The sequence below is a fragment of the Nicotiana sylvestris genome, chromosome 7, assembly GCF_000393655.2.
Source record: "Nicotiana sylvestris chromosome 7, ASM39365v2, whole genome shotgun sequence".
Classification (NCBI taxonomy): Eukaryota; Viridiplantae; Streptophyta; class Magnoliopsida; order Solanales; family Solanaceae; genus Nicotiana; species Nicotiana sylvestris.
In genome coordinates, this window is record NC_091063.1 from 58,295,413 (window position 1) to 58,310,598 (window position 15,186).

The 15,186-nt window shown below is 36.6% G+C and overlaps 1 protein-coding gene across 1 annotated transcript; it reads left to right on the plus strand.

Moving 5' to 3' along the window:
* Positions 1 to 10,447: 10,447 nt before the first annotated feature.
* On the plus strand, positions 10,448 to 14,750 carry LOC104249293 (gamma-glutamyl hydrolase 1-like). The gene is made up of 10 exons (XM_009805689.2): positions 10,448 to 10,767; positions 11,996 to 12,082; positions 12,264 to 12,353; positions 12,557 to 12,651; positions 12,915 to 12,975; positions 13,224 to 13,313; positions 13,469 to 13,531; positions 13,985 to 14,073; positions 14,358 to 14,450; positions 14,536 to 14,750. The coding sequence occupies exons 1-10, from the start codon at positions 10,477 to 10,479 to the stop codon at positions 14,588 to 14,590; spliced, it is 1,014 nt and encodes a 337-aa protein (XP_009803991.1). The 5' UTR covers positions 10,448 to 10,476; the 3' UTR covers positions 14,591 to 14,750.
* Positions 14,751 to 15,186: the final 436 nt, after the last annotated feature.

The window sequence follows — 15,186 nt, forward strand, 5'->3', positions numbered from 1 at the left end:
TGGAGCAGGAGGAGAAAGAAGATGGGGGGGTGGTTTATGTTTAGGGTTTGGGGGGGAATGAAAATGAAAATGAAGAAAAGGGGTTGGGCGGGTGGTTTGGTTATGGGGTGGACTGGGTCAGGTTGACCTGGTATGGATTCGGTTCTTTGGGCCTGTGGTTTAAAATTTTGAAGAAGAGGCCCAATCCGATTTTCGTCTATTTTTTGTTCTCTTTTCTTTTACTTATTAATAAAACTAAAATGTTAAAATTAAATTATAAAAACCAAAATTATCTTAAAATACTAATTAACTTCTAATAATAATTATCACCCAAAATTAAACATCAATAAAATAAAATCACACAATTTGGACATTAAATGCTAAAAATGCAAAGGATGCCTATTTTTGTAATTTTCATTCTTGTAAAACAAACTTAATTACTCATAATTGCAAACCTAAATCCTAAATGCAAATGCGACATCTTTTTGTATTTTTTATTAATTTAGCAAATAAACATGCACAGATAAATGCAAACAATAGAAGAAAAATAACACAAAATTCACTACAATTGCAAACAAACAAAAAATTGTTTTATTTTTGGAATTTTTGGGAGTAATTCTCATATAGGGCAAAAATCGCGTGCTTACAACTCTGATCAGATACTTGAGACTTAGTGTGATGTTAGCTATCTTAGTGTGTTTCCAAAAGACCATGGACACAGATTCGGTCTAGCGGAGCATAACTAGAAAAACAGTCATACTAATGTTAAGGGAATCGTGAGAAGAGGAAGATCATTGATGGAATCTCATTTATTTGTATTCACTGGTGCACCAATTATAACTTATGAGTTATAATTGTGAATACAAGAAATAATGATATATGAGATTTTGAGACTATATCAAATGTGATTTACATGATCTAGGGTACTGTATACTTTATGATCTACTTGCAGGTTTGCACTCGACGAGAGGCTATATACTCCTAACAGATATATAGCACTTAGCTCTCACAGTATGCTGGTCGCACGGTCTGCTTCCCTGTATGAATGATTGAGGAGATGAGAATATGTTTCTCATATTAGATGAGCACTCCCATTATGTGTGAGTGGGAGATATAGGAAAATTGGGTCCGCCCATAAGGGATGATTTAAGGCCCAATAGGGTTATTAGTTAACCCTAATATTCTCTATACAAGTACACTTAGTGTGTACATTAAAAATACTTTAAGCAGTATTTTTATACGCTCTTCTCTCTCAATTTTGGTTAGGGTTTAGACTGTGGAATAGGGGTTGCTCCAACACACCGTGACAATCACCACTGACCAGTGATTCCAGCCGCGGTTTAATTCGTTTTCGCTTCCGCTTCACGAAGAACAAGTAAGTTCTCGTTTTACGATTTACGCGCTATCTAATGTGTTTAGATTAACGTGTTCCTTCATATGCCTTATAGTCCTCAACCATATCATAATTATAAAGTAGTAACAAATTATTATTCACATGACCTAGCTAATTAAATTAATGTAATCCTTTTCCTTACTGGTCATGGTCTCAGGAGTTTCCCCTCACCAGCAGCCTCCTCAGTCAGAGCTTGTCGCACTTGCCTAAGGGGCGGAGTCACATAGGGTGAAGAGGGTTCATATAAACCCGCTTCGTCGGAAAATTTTGGTATTTTATATAATTTAAATTCTATAAAGTTCATATATAAGTATTGGCTGGACCCACTTAACTAGAGATGATCCTTTGGAGAAACGGTCAAGCGGGTTCATAATTTAGTCTAGGTCGCGAGTTCGAACATGCTTGCAGCGGTTGGTTGTGTCATCGTGTATAGTTTGACTTTTGCATAGTTTTGACTACTTGTGTTTATCATCGGGTATGCTGCACAAGTTGACGGGAGAAATTCAAAAATAGTCAAATTTACAAGCGGTCATTCAAAAATAATCACAATTTCAAAAGTAATCGAAATTTAGTCATTTTTCATGTAAAGATAAATATGAACGAAACACTGTTCAAAATCCAAAAAAAATACTCCAACATAATATACTGGAATTCCAGTATAATATACCGATCCAGCATAATATACTGGAGATTGGAGAAACACATGTCCATTCTGCAAGTGCCTATCCATTTGACTTCAAGCTTTGCATTATTTCCCACATATACATGCTTTGATCCGGGTGAAACTCGACGAAACTCTATGAACACTTCTCTATCATGACTCACATGGTCGGTGGCCCCTGAGTCTACAATCCACACAGAATAAGATTCAGTTAGTAAAATAGTGCTAGAAGCATATATAGCATAAGAAATGCTTTTTGAAATTCTACCTTTTTCGGCTCAGTGCACTCACGAGCAAAATGCCCTGGGACTTGGCAATTGTAGAACTTCATCTTGCTCTTGTCTTTCTTCTTATAGAACTGTTTTCCTTTCTTGGAATTTGGCTTGTTTCTTTTCTTGGAGGATCCTTCTCTGGTCTCCTTACCCTTTCAGTTATAAGAGTGATGTTAATATTCTACGCCTCTCATAAGCCTCTCACCAAGTGAATGTAGCTCCAGAAAACTGAAAGGTAGTGAAAGAGACCCCACTGGTCTCTAGAATACCCGTTGTACAAAGAATCCTCTGACATTTGTCCAAGAAACCGTGGGCATCCTCGCCCTCTGTGCCACTGAAAGTCGGAGGCTGAAGTCTACCAAACATCTCCAACCTGCGTTGCTCGTCCTCTAGCATGGCAAGAGCTACATAGTCCTGATCAGCTACAACCGGCTGGGCTGGATATGCCCCCGGTGTATGAAGTTGCTGCTCAGGTGTGTGAGCGGCGAGAGTCTGATTGCCTCCCCCGGCCTGAGAAGTAGTTGCGGCTGTAGTAACTGAAACCGCCTGATCTAGGCCAGTGCATACTGATAGAATCTGAGTCACGGCCTCCTGAAGACCCGGAATTACAATGGGCACAGCTGGTGCCTGAGCTGGTGCTGCTGGAGCGTCCACAGTTGGGACCTGATCCTGAACTGGAGCGGCTGGTGGACCTGCAGGTGCTGCCCTAGCTGCTGTGTGGGCCACACCCCTGCCCCTACCGCGACTGCAACTGCGTCCTCGGCGTCTAGTGGTCACAGCTGGTGGTACTGGTGGTCGTCCATCTTGACCAATAGCGCGTGTCCTCACCATCTATGAGAGAATAGAATAACAGAAGGTTAGTACTCGGATCAATAGATTCACACGACAAGAATTTCAAAAATATGAAGTTTGTCCTAAAGGTTCTACAGCCTCTCGAGGATAAATACAGACATCTCTGTACCGATCCGCGAGACTCTACTAAACCTGCTCATGACTCGTGAGACCTATGTAACCTAGGCTCTAATACCAACTTGTCACAACCCTAAATTCGGACCCGGTCGTGATGGCGCCTCTCGTGAAGACAAGGCCATTTAACACAACTCCCAATTCATTTTAACAATTATAATAACACAATTTAAGTCATTAACATGATGATAATCCCAAAATAAAAGTGAATAATACAATTTGCGAAAACCAACACAGCCCGACATCGGGGTGTCACCAGTCATGAGCGTCTAACATATGTCTAAGAGTTTGAAAGAGTTTATACAGTCTATTACAGAACTAGAAACAGAAGGTAAGATAGGAGGGAGAAACACTAGGCTGCGAACACCGAGCAGTTATCTAGTGGACTCCAAATGGCCTGCTGGGAGCAATCAACCCTCACTGGCCGGACCTGAAGCTCCTAAATCTGCACACAGGGTGCAGGGAGTAAAGTGAGTACTCCAACTCAGTGAGTAATAATAATAAATGAATACTGAGCAATAAGAAATCACGTAAAAATACAACATGCTATAAAGAGGTAGAGTAAAACCAATAAAGTGCAATAAAATAGTGAAATCTCATAAAACATCTTACTTCAGTATAAGCTTCTTTAAAACACATTTTTAATAGTTAAACAAGTAAATGAAAGGCGGCTAGAAGAGATAAACACATAAAATCCTCCTCTCGGGCATAATGTCAACAGAATCAGCCCATCGGGCAATAACATGGAACAACACCAATCCTTCGGGCTATATCTCATATCACAATGGGTACCCGCACTCACTGGGGGTGTACAGACTCTGGGAGGGGCCCCTTATGGCCCAAGCGCAATATCAAGCCATCTCGTGGCATAATCAATAGGCTCTCAGCCTCATATCAAGCCACCTTGTGGCGTACAATCTCAGGCCCTCGACCTCATAATCATAAATCAGTGTATCACTATTGCGGCGTGCAGCCCGACCCAAAAGTATCCTCACAATACAGGCCCTTGGCCATACTCTGTCAGAATCTCATAAGCCACTCGGGCAACAGTAAAACATGACGTTCAGCCCAAAATATCATTTAAAATATCAAAAACAAGTCAAAATGGCTGAATTGTGAAAACAGTAGAATATAACATGACTGAGCACAAGTATAAAGTCAAAATAGTGAGGAATAGTAGTAAAAACCCCTTAATGGTCCAAAACAGTTGGCACGAGGCCCAAATATGGCATTCATCCCAAAACATGATGATAGCAAACAGTTTTCAATCAAATACGCAGTAAAACAGTCATTTGGGACGGACTAAGTCACAATCCCCAACGATACACGATCTCACGCTCGTCATCTAGCGTGTGTGTCACCTCAATATAGCACAACGATGTGTAATCCGGGGTTTCATAACCTTAGGATAACATTTACAATCATTACTCACCTCAATCTGGTCCAAACTCTAGCCCGCGACGCCTTTGCCCTTCTAATCGGCCTCAACTCGCGTCGAATCTATCCAAAAATCAGAATCACGACGTCAAAATATGCTAAAGGGAATAAAGCTCATGCGAAAATAATCAGTTTACAACATAAATCCCGAAATTAACCAAAACCCGACCCCCGGGCCCACGTCTCGGAATTCGATAAAATTTACATCAATAGATTCCTTATCTCCCCACGAGTTCGTACAGATTATTAAGTTTAGAAAACTTACCTCCAGACGTTATCCCTTGAATCCCTCTTCAAAATGGCTTCCCCAAGCTCAAACCCGAAAAAAAATGGTGAAGAAATAGTTGAAAATCGTGAAGGAAGTCTTTTAGACCTTCTAGCCAGGCTTTTCGTACCTGCGACCCAAATCCCGCTCCTGCGGCCCCGCTTCTGCGGTCTGGAGGACCGCACCTGCGGTTTTCACTTAAGTCCTCAATTTCCACATCTGCGATGCACAATCCGCACTTGCGCCATCGCAGGTGCGGCTCCTTAACCACTTCAGCGGTTCCTGCCTTCCTTAGCTTCTTCCGCTTCTGCGACTGATCTTTTGCATCTGCGGGGGTCGCACCTGCGGCCTCCCAACTGCAGATGCGGTTATGACAGCAATCCTACAACTTCAGCTGCCATTTCCAAATTCCTATCTTTCCGTCAACCATCTGTCACGCCCCCCTTTTCCTTCGCGGAGTCCGGGTTTCAACATGTGACATCTCTTTTAGATGGGTATTAAAAGAGAACAGTCGCCACCTAACGATTTTAAGGTGCGTTAGGGCACTTATTTGCAAATAACTCCGTTTGACTAGTCAACGTTACCAAAGATCGAGTAAGGGCTCGAAATTACCTCGAAAAGAAGGTGTTAGACACTCTTCGAAGTCCACAATTGTAGGTCCCGCCAATTTTAGACTATGTGAGATTATTGGGTTAAGCTAAAGTAATACAAATATATACAAGAGTGCATACCGCCGGTCACTCCGAAAAACAAGTTCTATGGCAAGCACGACATATAAGCAAGTAGATAAAGTTAATAAGCTAATGTATACCTAGTTCAGGCAGGGATATAGTTTTAGAGTATCAAATAAATAACTATAATACATTAAGTAAGAGTAAAGGAAACCAGAGAAAGAATCTCACGGTCTATGCCTATGCCCCGGCCCCTTCCTTAAAAGTATGAAGGAAAAAGAAAATAAATAGAGGGGGAAAAGAATAGAGCCGTCGAGGAAGGGAGTAAAAATGGTATTATAGAAGAATGATTTTGTGTAAGGGGTTGAGATGGTAAGAAGATAAGTTTATAAAAATGTCCAAATCTTTTTGAAAAGGGTGAGATTATGCGAGGATGTTATGGAATTCTTTTCCAAATAAAGGATATGATTAGTCCGTTGGGGCCTTTCCTTTTTTTTTTTTTTTTTTTTTTTGTAAAAATAGTGCAATGGGGATGAAAAATTAATTAAAGGAATACATAATTGAACAATGTGATATTAAAATAATACAATAACTGTGCCTTGTCAATTTACTATGGCAAACGGAAATTTCCATAGCATTGTCAAATATATTTCTCAAAATAAAAAAGGTACTTTTATGTTTTAAAAAAAGGTGACAATTATTACAATAATGATATTAATTGATTTTAAAAATAATAAAAATGGTAGCAATAAGAATAATGGTAAAATTAAGGAAATATTAGCTCGAGCTATTGGTAAAAATAATTTTTTTGACTTTGTAAACGAAATAGAAGCATAATTGAGTAAAGTAAGAAAAGTGGGACAAAATTGAGTGTCAACACCATCCGAAATCACCCTGAGGCACCCAGGACCTCAACCAAAAGCACAAAAAAGTCACATACCACCATCTAAACCTATACCAATCTTCAAAACACCTCAAACAACATCGAATCAACCAAAACACATCGAATTCAAGCCTAAGGTTCCAAAATCTTCTGAATTACGCTTTTGATCAAAAAGTCTACCAAACCACGTTCGAATGACCTAAAATTTTGCGCGCACATATCAAATGACACAACGAACCTATTGCAACTTCCGGAATTCCATTTCGACCCCTATATCAAAATCTCACATATCAACCGCAAAACGCTAAAATTTCAATTTCGCCAATTCAAGCCTAAATCTACTCCAGACCTTCAAAACACATTCTGATCACACTCCTAAGTCCCAAATCATCTCCGAAGCTATCCGAACCATCGAAACTCGCATCCGAGCCCTTTAACACATAAGTCAACATCCGGTTGACTTTTCCAACTTAAGCTTACTCAAAAGAGACTAAGTGTCTCAAACCTTACCGAAATCTCTCCGAACCCAAGCCAACCAACCCGATAACATATAATACCACAGAACAAGACAATAAAAGGCAGAAATGAGGAAAACATAGCGGTAACTCATGAGACGATTGGCCGGGTCGTCACAGTTGGGCAGTGTTACCCTCCTCTGGGTGACTCATAGCATGGTTAATACTTTCAAGAGCATCTTGCTCTTCGAGTACATACCACATCTTACGACTCCAGATGTCGTAATTTTCACCATTCAGTTTGTCACCCTTGTTCAAGTCAGCAATGATACTTTTCGATGTCATGTCTGTTATTAGAGACAATATTACAAGTTTAACTCATCAATATATACTTTAGTTAATTTATGCATGTGATTACACACTCAAGTAAATTAATTATAATATTAATTCTAAATTTAGTATAGAATCGAACGGTCACTACGTTTTCATTCATCATCTATATCTGAATATTTTAATTAATATTAAAAGCACTTCTTAGTGTGTACTTTATTTCAAGTCTCAATCCATTACAAAACAAATATGATAAACAATGTATGTAACTGGTGAGACAAGTAACATAATTTAAATTTCATTAAGATAAATCACATAATAACAATTTACATGTTTGCTAGGACATACATGTACCAATCGAACACTAACTCTTGCATATACACGCTAAAAGGTGCACTGGGCCAAATATCATGATAAATCTCAGTTAAAATTTTACCCCAAGGCTCTCGAAGAGAGTCCGCTAAAATAGCTAATGCTTCCCAATCAGTAATTTCTATGTAATTAGCCAATTCAGCTCTTTTTAACTGAAAAAAGGTGTACATGTTCAGGAATAGAAACATCAGGGCCCATTTTAAATTCATTAAACTCCCTAAATTTCTTTTCTCTTTCCTTTCGTTCAGCCCTTCGATCCCTTAACTCATTTTGTCTTGCCCTTGGGATATTTCTGATGACTTCAGGCTCCGAATTTGAATCATTATAGAAATAATTCTTGCGATGGCGTACCCTTCTACGCTGTCCATTCCTTGACTTCGAGAACTCCCACTTGAAGTAATTCGAACTTGTCCATATTCAGCCATATCTGAAATAGGAGGTGGGAAACAGAAATATGGCTGTTACCATTTAATGCGACTACGTATGTCACAAATTTCTGGTAGAAGACAAAAAGGATCATAAAAGGATTTTTAAAGTTGGAAGATTCCTTTTTTCACATGAAAAATATTTTCGGACAGCCCAAAACGAGTATGTCATGAATATATAAGTTTTAGGCAAAATATTTGACAAGTTATTTCAAAAATGCTGAAAACAGAAGAAGTTTTTCGTCAAAAATAGTCAAAAACTGCCAATCTTCAAAAAATCATATCTCACTCGTTTTTAATCTGCTTTTCACATATAATATATTTTCAGAAAGCAAAAAACGAGTTGAACGTGATTATATAAGTTTTAGGAAAAATATTTTAACAAGTTATGGATAAAATGCTGAAAACAGAAGCAGTTTTTCGTCAGAAAAATAGTCAAAAACTGCCAATTTTTAAAAAATCATATCTCACTCATTTTTAATATGTTTTTTCACATATAATATATGTTTGAAAAGCTCAAAACGAGTAGAACATAATTATATAAGTTTACGGCAAAATGTTTAATAAGTTATGGCCTAAAAGCCAAAAAAAATCATAAACAATTTTTCTGAAACTTGTCAAAAATTAGCCAACAAAAAAAATCTCAACCTAAACTTATAAAACAACGATTTCAAAACAATTTACATGAATAACTGGATCATTCAACCATTGCTCTGATACCAATGTAATGAAAACAATTGCGGTGCGAGAACAACATTAGCGTACCTGTCAACGCAATGGAAGAATTGTTGAACTCACCACCAAAAGAATTACCCCAAGTCGAAATTTGAATCTCTTGGAAACAAAGTTAGAATTTCACGGACTAAATGTCTTATTGTGTTGATTGTGATCCCACTCTTTTTTTTTTATTGTCTTTCAGAAAAGAAGAAAGCGTATGTTTATATGGAGAGGGAAGATAGCAGTTATCGGAAAATTGTTCTCACTACACTTAAACGTGTAGTAACCTCTTTGAAGAGTCCCACTACACTTAAACATGTAGTAACATCTCTTTAAAGAGGTTATTTTAAACCCTATCTCTTTTAAAATTCTTTCTTTTCCAAATGGGTTGGTCCAGCCCTCATGGAGCGACCCGATACCCGGATCCAAATCCAACACAACTTTATATATGTATCTTTTGTGATTTTCAAAAATTCAAATTCTATAATGGTATATATATATTACTCACTTTTAAGCTTTGATGTGTGGTTTTCTTTATCTAAAAGTTATGCTGGATGAACTTTTTTAAAATCACTATTTATATATATATTTTGACCCTGTTAAAATTTTTGTTAAGAAAATAGCCCCCCTCCCCAGAACTGTAAAGCACCAAAATTTTAAAGCACCAAATAGTATGACACAATTGTCATGATGATTTCAGCCACAATGTTGAAAAATGCTGGTGTACGTTCAGTTAGGATTTGTGGCAAAATCCTAACGATCAGCATAATTGTTGTGTGCTTTAAAGCTTTTTCTAGTGTGCTTTAAAATTCTGAGAATCAGGAAAAATCTTGTCCAACGTATTTTAAAATTCTGACATAGGACTTTTTTCTAGAAACTTTTGTTTAAAAAAATCAACAGTGTCACAAAAACGTCTTATTTTTGTAATTCTCCCTTCTTTGCGGAAATAACTTATCAATCGTTTCTTTAATATTTTTCACTATCATTAATAGTATCGTGTATAAGTTAAATTTGTAACCACTCAAGTACGGTCATGTACTCATAATAGTGAAGGAACCGCTGGTGATGACTTTGAAATAGATGCTTTCAGAGTTCAGAAAAGAACGAAAGAAGCGTGCAAATATACTCTGTAGTGATTCTGGAAACACCGTATCCCTGCACGGGAGGAAGGAAAACGATGGAAACTGCAGCGTCCTTTTCATGGGCCTATTACCATATTCAATAATTACACGTATGTACTTTCTCTCGAGAGTGCTCTCGTGACTTAGGCGGAGTTAGAATTTGAAGATTATGAGTTCTGGACTTGTCACGGAACTCATAGTTCATTCTAGTTATTGGGTTCACAATTAAATATTTATATATATTTAATAATTTTTCTAATATAAATATAGTGCTTAAACAAAAGTGACTGAGTTCGGCAGAACCTGGCTAGTTCCGTCTCTGCATGCGACAATAACATAAGTACGTACCGGTAGTCAAAAAATAGAGTGCTAATTACAGATAAGTCTATTGATCTATGTTTCTAAGTTCTGTACAAAATTTTAAGACTGATAATATAAAAATTCTCAACACAATTAGAGCATAGAAGTTAATCTTTTCCTATATAAACTCAATAGTGTATACTCTAGAATATCGTCATCTTCACAAAAAATGTCGAACTACTATTTCATCACTATCTCTCTTTTCGTGGCGGTAGTGGCTACCGCCATTGAGTCGTCGTCGGAGTTGTCTGTCCCCGCCGGCTGTCCTGTGCCGGACCCTAGACTTAATTACCGGCCAGTGATCGGGATTATTAGCCATCCCGGTGACGGAGCCTCGGGTCGCATAGTTAATTCCACCAGCGTTTCGTACGTTGCTGCTTCGTATGTCAAGTTTGTCGAGTCGGCTGGTGCTAGGGTCATTCCACTTTTGTTTGACGATTCTCCTCAAGTTCTCAATCAAGTTTAGTCACCTATTTTAATTAAAGCTTTTGCATGATTGCATCGTATTTAATTTTTTTATTTTATAAAACAATATTGGTTATTACTCTTTATAGTCATATTTTATATGATACTATATATGTTATATTAAACGCATATCGAGTATAAACTATTACCTTGACCTATTAATGTATAAGTAGCATGTGGAAGAAAATATTAATGTAGTAGTATGAAAGGCAAAAGGCATCACGTCAAATTTAATTAAGTAGTGTATTTTAAGTGACATGCTAGTAAAGGGGAAGTATTTAAGCTTACGAACCTCAAACTAAATAAATTCCTCCTAATTCCTCCTAATTCCTCTTCTAAAAGTTTTGGTTGCAATATTTTATTATTTAGATTTGTATATCATGTATGTACTTTTCTAGTCTCTAGTTTTTATTAGATTTGCTTAAGACCCACTTTGATATCCGTTAAATTATTTTGTCGTGAAATAGAAAAAAAAGAAGAACGTTTTTCAAAATGTTTGTGGATCTAAAAAGCGTAAGATTTTGGGTTATTAATTTGTAAAACAAAAAGAAACTTCACCCAACTTGCGTCAATTGAATTTTCCCTTGTTAGTAATTATAAGTCCGAAAGACTGAAACATCTAGGATTTTTTTTTCCCCAAAATTTAGGATAGTAAATTTAGTAGTAGTTGTGTTTGGAATTCTTAATGAAGTCTGCACGAGTAATTATGGCAGATATAAATAATAAATTGGTAAACAGATTGTACTATATAAATGTCATTTTTTTAAATAACTGTGATATCTGATCCAGCTTACGCACACCACGACTAATTTCAGGAGGTCTTAAAAAAAAGGTCACATTAGTCAAAGCAAAAGATGTCACTAAAGAAAACTGCACACAAAAATTTCTTAAATTCAGATGATCCAATAAAGACTGGAAAATAGCAAATAACAATGAGTTTTAACGAAAGGGTCATGCATAAGTCAAGCATGAATATACCAAACATTGTAAATAGTTCTTAATTTATACAGTACATATAATCTAGAATCCTAGATATAGGAATTTATTTTCGGTCACTAGATATACAGGTTCAGTTTCTTCTTTTTCAGGCCAACAAATATTTCCAAGTTATGACCCTGACATATTTATTGGCCTGAAAAAGAAAAAAAGAAAAAAATTGGAACCTAGTTTTTGAAAGATCTTTCATTTTCCCATAAGTTGCTAACGTCGATGTTTATTTGCAGAAACTTGATCTAGTTAATGGCGTGATCTTCCCAGGAGGGTGGGCGAGGAAGGGTAAATATTTTGAGACTGTCAAAGCAATTTTCAAGGTAAATACTTACCTTATCGAAAATTTATCCTGAAGTAAATTTGTCACTATTTCGTAAATAATTCTCATCTGTCATATTAGAGAAATTTTTTGAAGGAAGCTGAAACTGAGTTAACAGAAAATTACCAATTTAACTATAATATGTTCTAATATTTCTATATTTTTCTTCCTGATAATTACAGAAAGTTTTGGAGAAGAATGATGCCGGTGAACATTTCCCTCTCCTCGCTATCAACCTCGGATTTGAGCTTTTGATGATGATCGTCTCCAAGGTAATTCAGGAATTAAGACTTAGTGCACCGGGCTGTCCTTTTTTTCTTTTCTATGAAAATATGTTGTATCACATTATTTGTCACCTTGGTTTTCAAACTCAATAAGTTATAGAAAAAAATTGTTACATTTTTATTAAGGCTGTTTTAGCTATTGAGTAATTCTGACAGTTGCTGTTTCCATTTTTTGACTTCCTTTGTAACAGGACAACAATATTCTTGAGAAATTCAGTGTATCAAATCAGGCATCTAAACTTCATTTCGTGGAAACCGTGAATATTGAAGATACAGTATTTGGGAGGTATTTCTAATTTTAATTATTACTTACTAGTTATTTGCCAATGTCATTATTAACCAAGGACCGAAAACAAATATGGATCAATACTGCAGTTGTGTTGTATACTGGTGTGTTAAATTAAGTGATTAGGAGCTAGACATCTGGAATAGTGATTAGTCAAAAGTGGAGTAGTATGTTTGATTTGAATTTTCTTGACAACTGTGGAAAATTGCATTTTGCATTATGTAGAGGAGGGTTGTTTATTTTGGGTAATATGTTTGATGCAGATTCCCACCTACATTAATAAAGAAGTTGAGTAAGGAATGCCTTGTGCTACAAAGAAACAAGGTGAGTCCTAGAAAATGTGTTTGCAGTTCTTTAGCACTGAAAATTTTATAGTGACACTGGGAAAACAATACATCTTTCCATGTGAGATCATGACAATAGTTTGTCTATTTATAGTGACACTGGGAAAACAATACATCTTTCCATGTGAGATCATGACAATAGTTTGTCTATTTATTTTCTTCTTCTTGGCTGACACTTGTAAAATGCTTCAATGTGACTGATCCTTTTATGTTTCCCTCATACAACAGTATGGTTTATCACCAGAAAAGTTTCAAGCAAATGATGATCTATCTAGCTTTTTCATTATGTTGACTACTAGCACAGATACACGCAACAAGGTACATATATAGTCTATATATTCAGTTGCCTCCTTCAATTCCTCCCCTTTTGGCATACATATGAGTGTTTTCTAAGTCTTATCGAACGTAAAGATTTTGGAACTGTAATTTTCAACACAATGAGTGATCATCTAAATTCTTAATTGATGAATCAGGTCTTTGTTTCTACTCTTCAAGCAGAAAACTATCCCATAACTGCTTTACAGTGGCACCCAGAGGTACCATGATCTTCTACTGAAATATGGATAGTTATGATTATTTGTCGTCTTATTAAATCCAAGATAGCATATTGTAAATGTAATTGAATTTGTTGCTTACATTCTGAGTCTTCCAAACTGTGCTCTATTACCTCAGCTCTAAACTTATTGCGATGTGAGATACTCTTACTTGATAGGTCTCACAAATGATCTAATGACAGAATTAAATTGGTGTAGTATCATTGTTTCTCTGTTGTATCGCGATTTCCTTTAGAGACTTCATCTAAAACAGCAATGACAACAAAAGTTGTTAGTTGATCTCCTTAGTTAGGAGCTAAATTGGGTAGTATACTCTCTTAAGAACTTCTCCTATATTTCCTTGAAAGGAAGGGCAGAACTTAGCTTAAATGTGAAAGTCGAAACAGAATTATATGGAGTAAAATTTATTTGGCTTAACTGTTCTTATTACTGCAGAAAAGTGCTTTTGAATGGGGATCAGCAGCAATTCCACATTCTGAGGATGCAGTTCAAGTGACTCAACTCGTTGCCAACTATTTTGTCAGGTACACCTCTTTTGCTTATTATAGCCTTTTGTACTCCAAGGAAAGGAGAATCTGGTTTCAATTCATGGCATTATCACAATGAAAACTTAGAAAATGAAACACATTAGACAAATATGGAACTAGAGTTTATGTTTTCGTGAAACGACTAGGCAGAAGCTTCAGAGGAGTATTTTCTTGCGCCACAATGTCTTTCACAAGTAAACTGAACCAGTTAGATGTTTTTTTTTCAAAGATAGTACTTGTGGTTGCAAGCTTTCTCTTCTTTTATATATCTTACAATGCAGTGAAGCAAGAAAGTCTTCTAATAAACCGGATGCTCAAAAAGTACTTGACAGCCTTATCTACAATTACAGTCCCACTTATAGTGGAAAGGCTGGGTAAGATGTTCTGCATTTTGATATTCCTAGTTAGCAATCACCTCAATTTCCAGTAATTTGATGTGTCTGTCTTTTTGTCGTTCAGGAAGGGTTACGATGAGGTTTACATTTTCAATGGTCCTGCATTGAGCTCTCTTTAGGTGCAGAGGAAATGTAAATGACCTAGTAAGAATATTAGAATAATCCTGAGTGTAAGATTTGGTAATCGAAGGGAATTCTCAAGTTGCATCTGAGACTATTGATGCTTCCACCAATCTGCAGTTTCATTTCAAAACAACTACTAGCACTTGATTATTAATAGCTCCGTCCGCTCTAGTATCATGGTGTGTGTGTGTTTTAAGTTACAGTTATAAATGTCCTGCATCAGTCCACAAACAAGACTCTATCTTGCATTAAGGATAGAAGTAGTGCAGCAGATTGCAATTACCTTGTACTGGTAGCTATCCTTAGAATTTAGATGCACATAAACTATCAATATAAATACATAATGTTGGGATAAAAAGAAAAGAAAAAACCTTAGACCCTCCACATAACCACAGTGCATCAGTGGCATTTCAAGATTACTTCAGTAGTACTACTATAGTTATGACTCAATTGAACCATAAATCAAAGAAAAACTCTGGCAATTTGGTTGATAAAAGGTTGTAGCTTAATTCAACAGTGACAGAGGTAATCTGTAAAAATAATGGATACGGTAATACTCTGCATCCATTGACTCAAAATCTTGACACCATCT

What these genes read in the sequence shown, in the direction of transcription:
- LOC104249293 (XM_009805689.2), top strand. Translation starts at nt 10,477, where the DNA reads ATGTCGAACTACTATTTCATCACTATCTCTCTTTTCGTGGCGGTAGTG. An exon ending in GAAGATACAGTATTTGGGAG is followed by an intron (nt 12,652 to 12,914) that starts GTATTTCTAATT and finishes TGTTTGATGCAG; the next exon opens with ATTCCCACCTACATTAATAA. An exon ending in CTTTACAGTGGCACCCAGAG is followed by an intron (nt 13,532 to 13,984) that starts GTACCATGATCT and finishes TTATTACTGCAG; the next exon opens with AAAAGTGCTTTTGAATGGGG.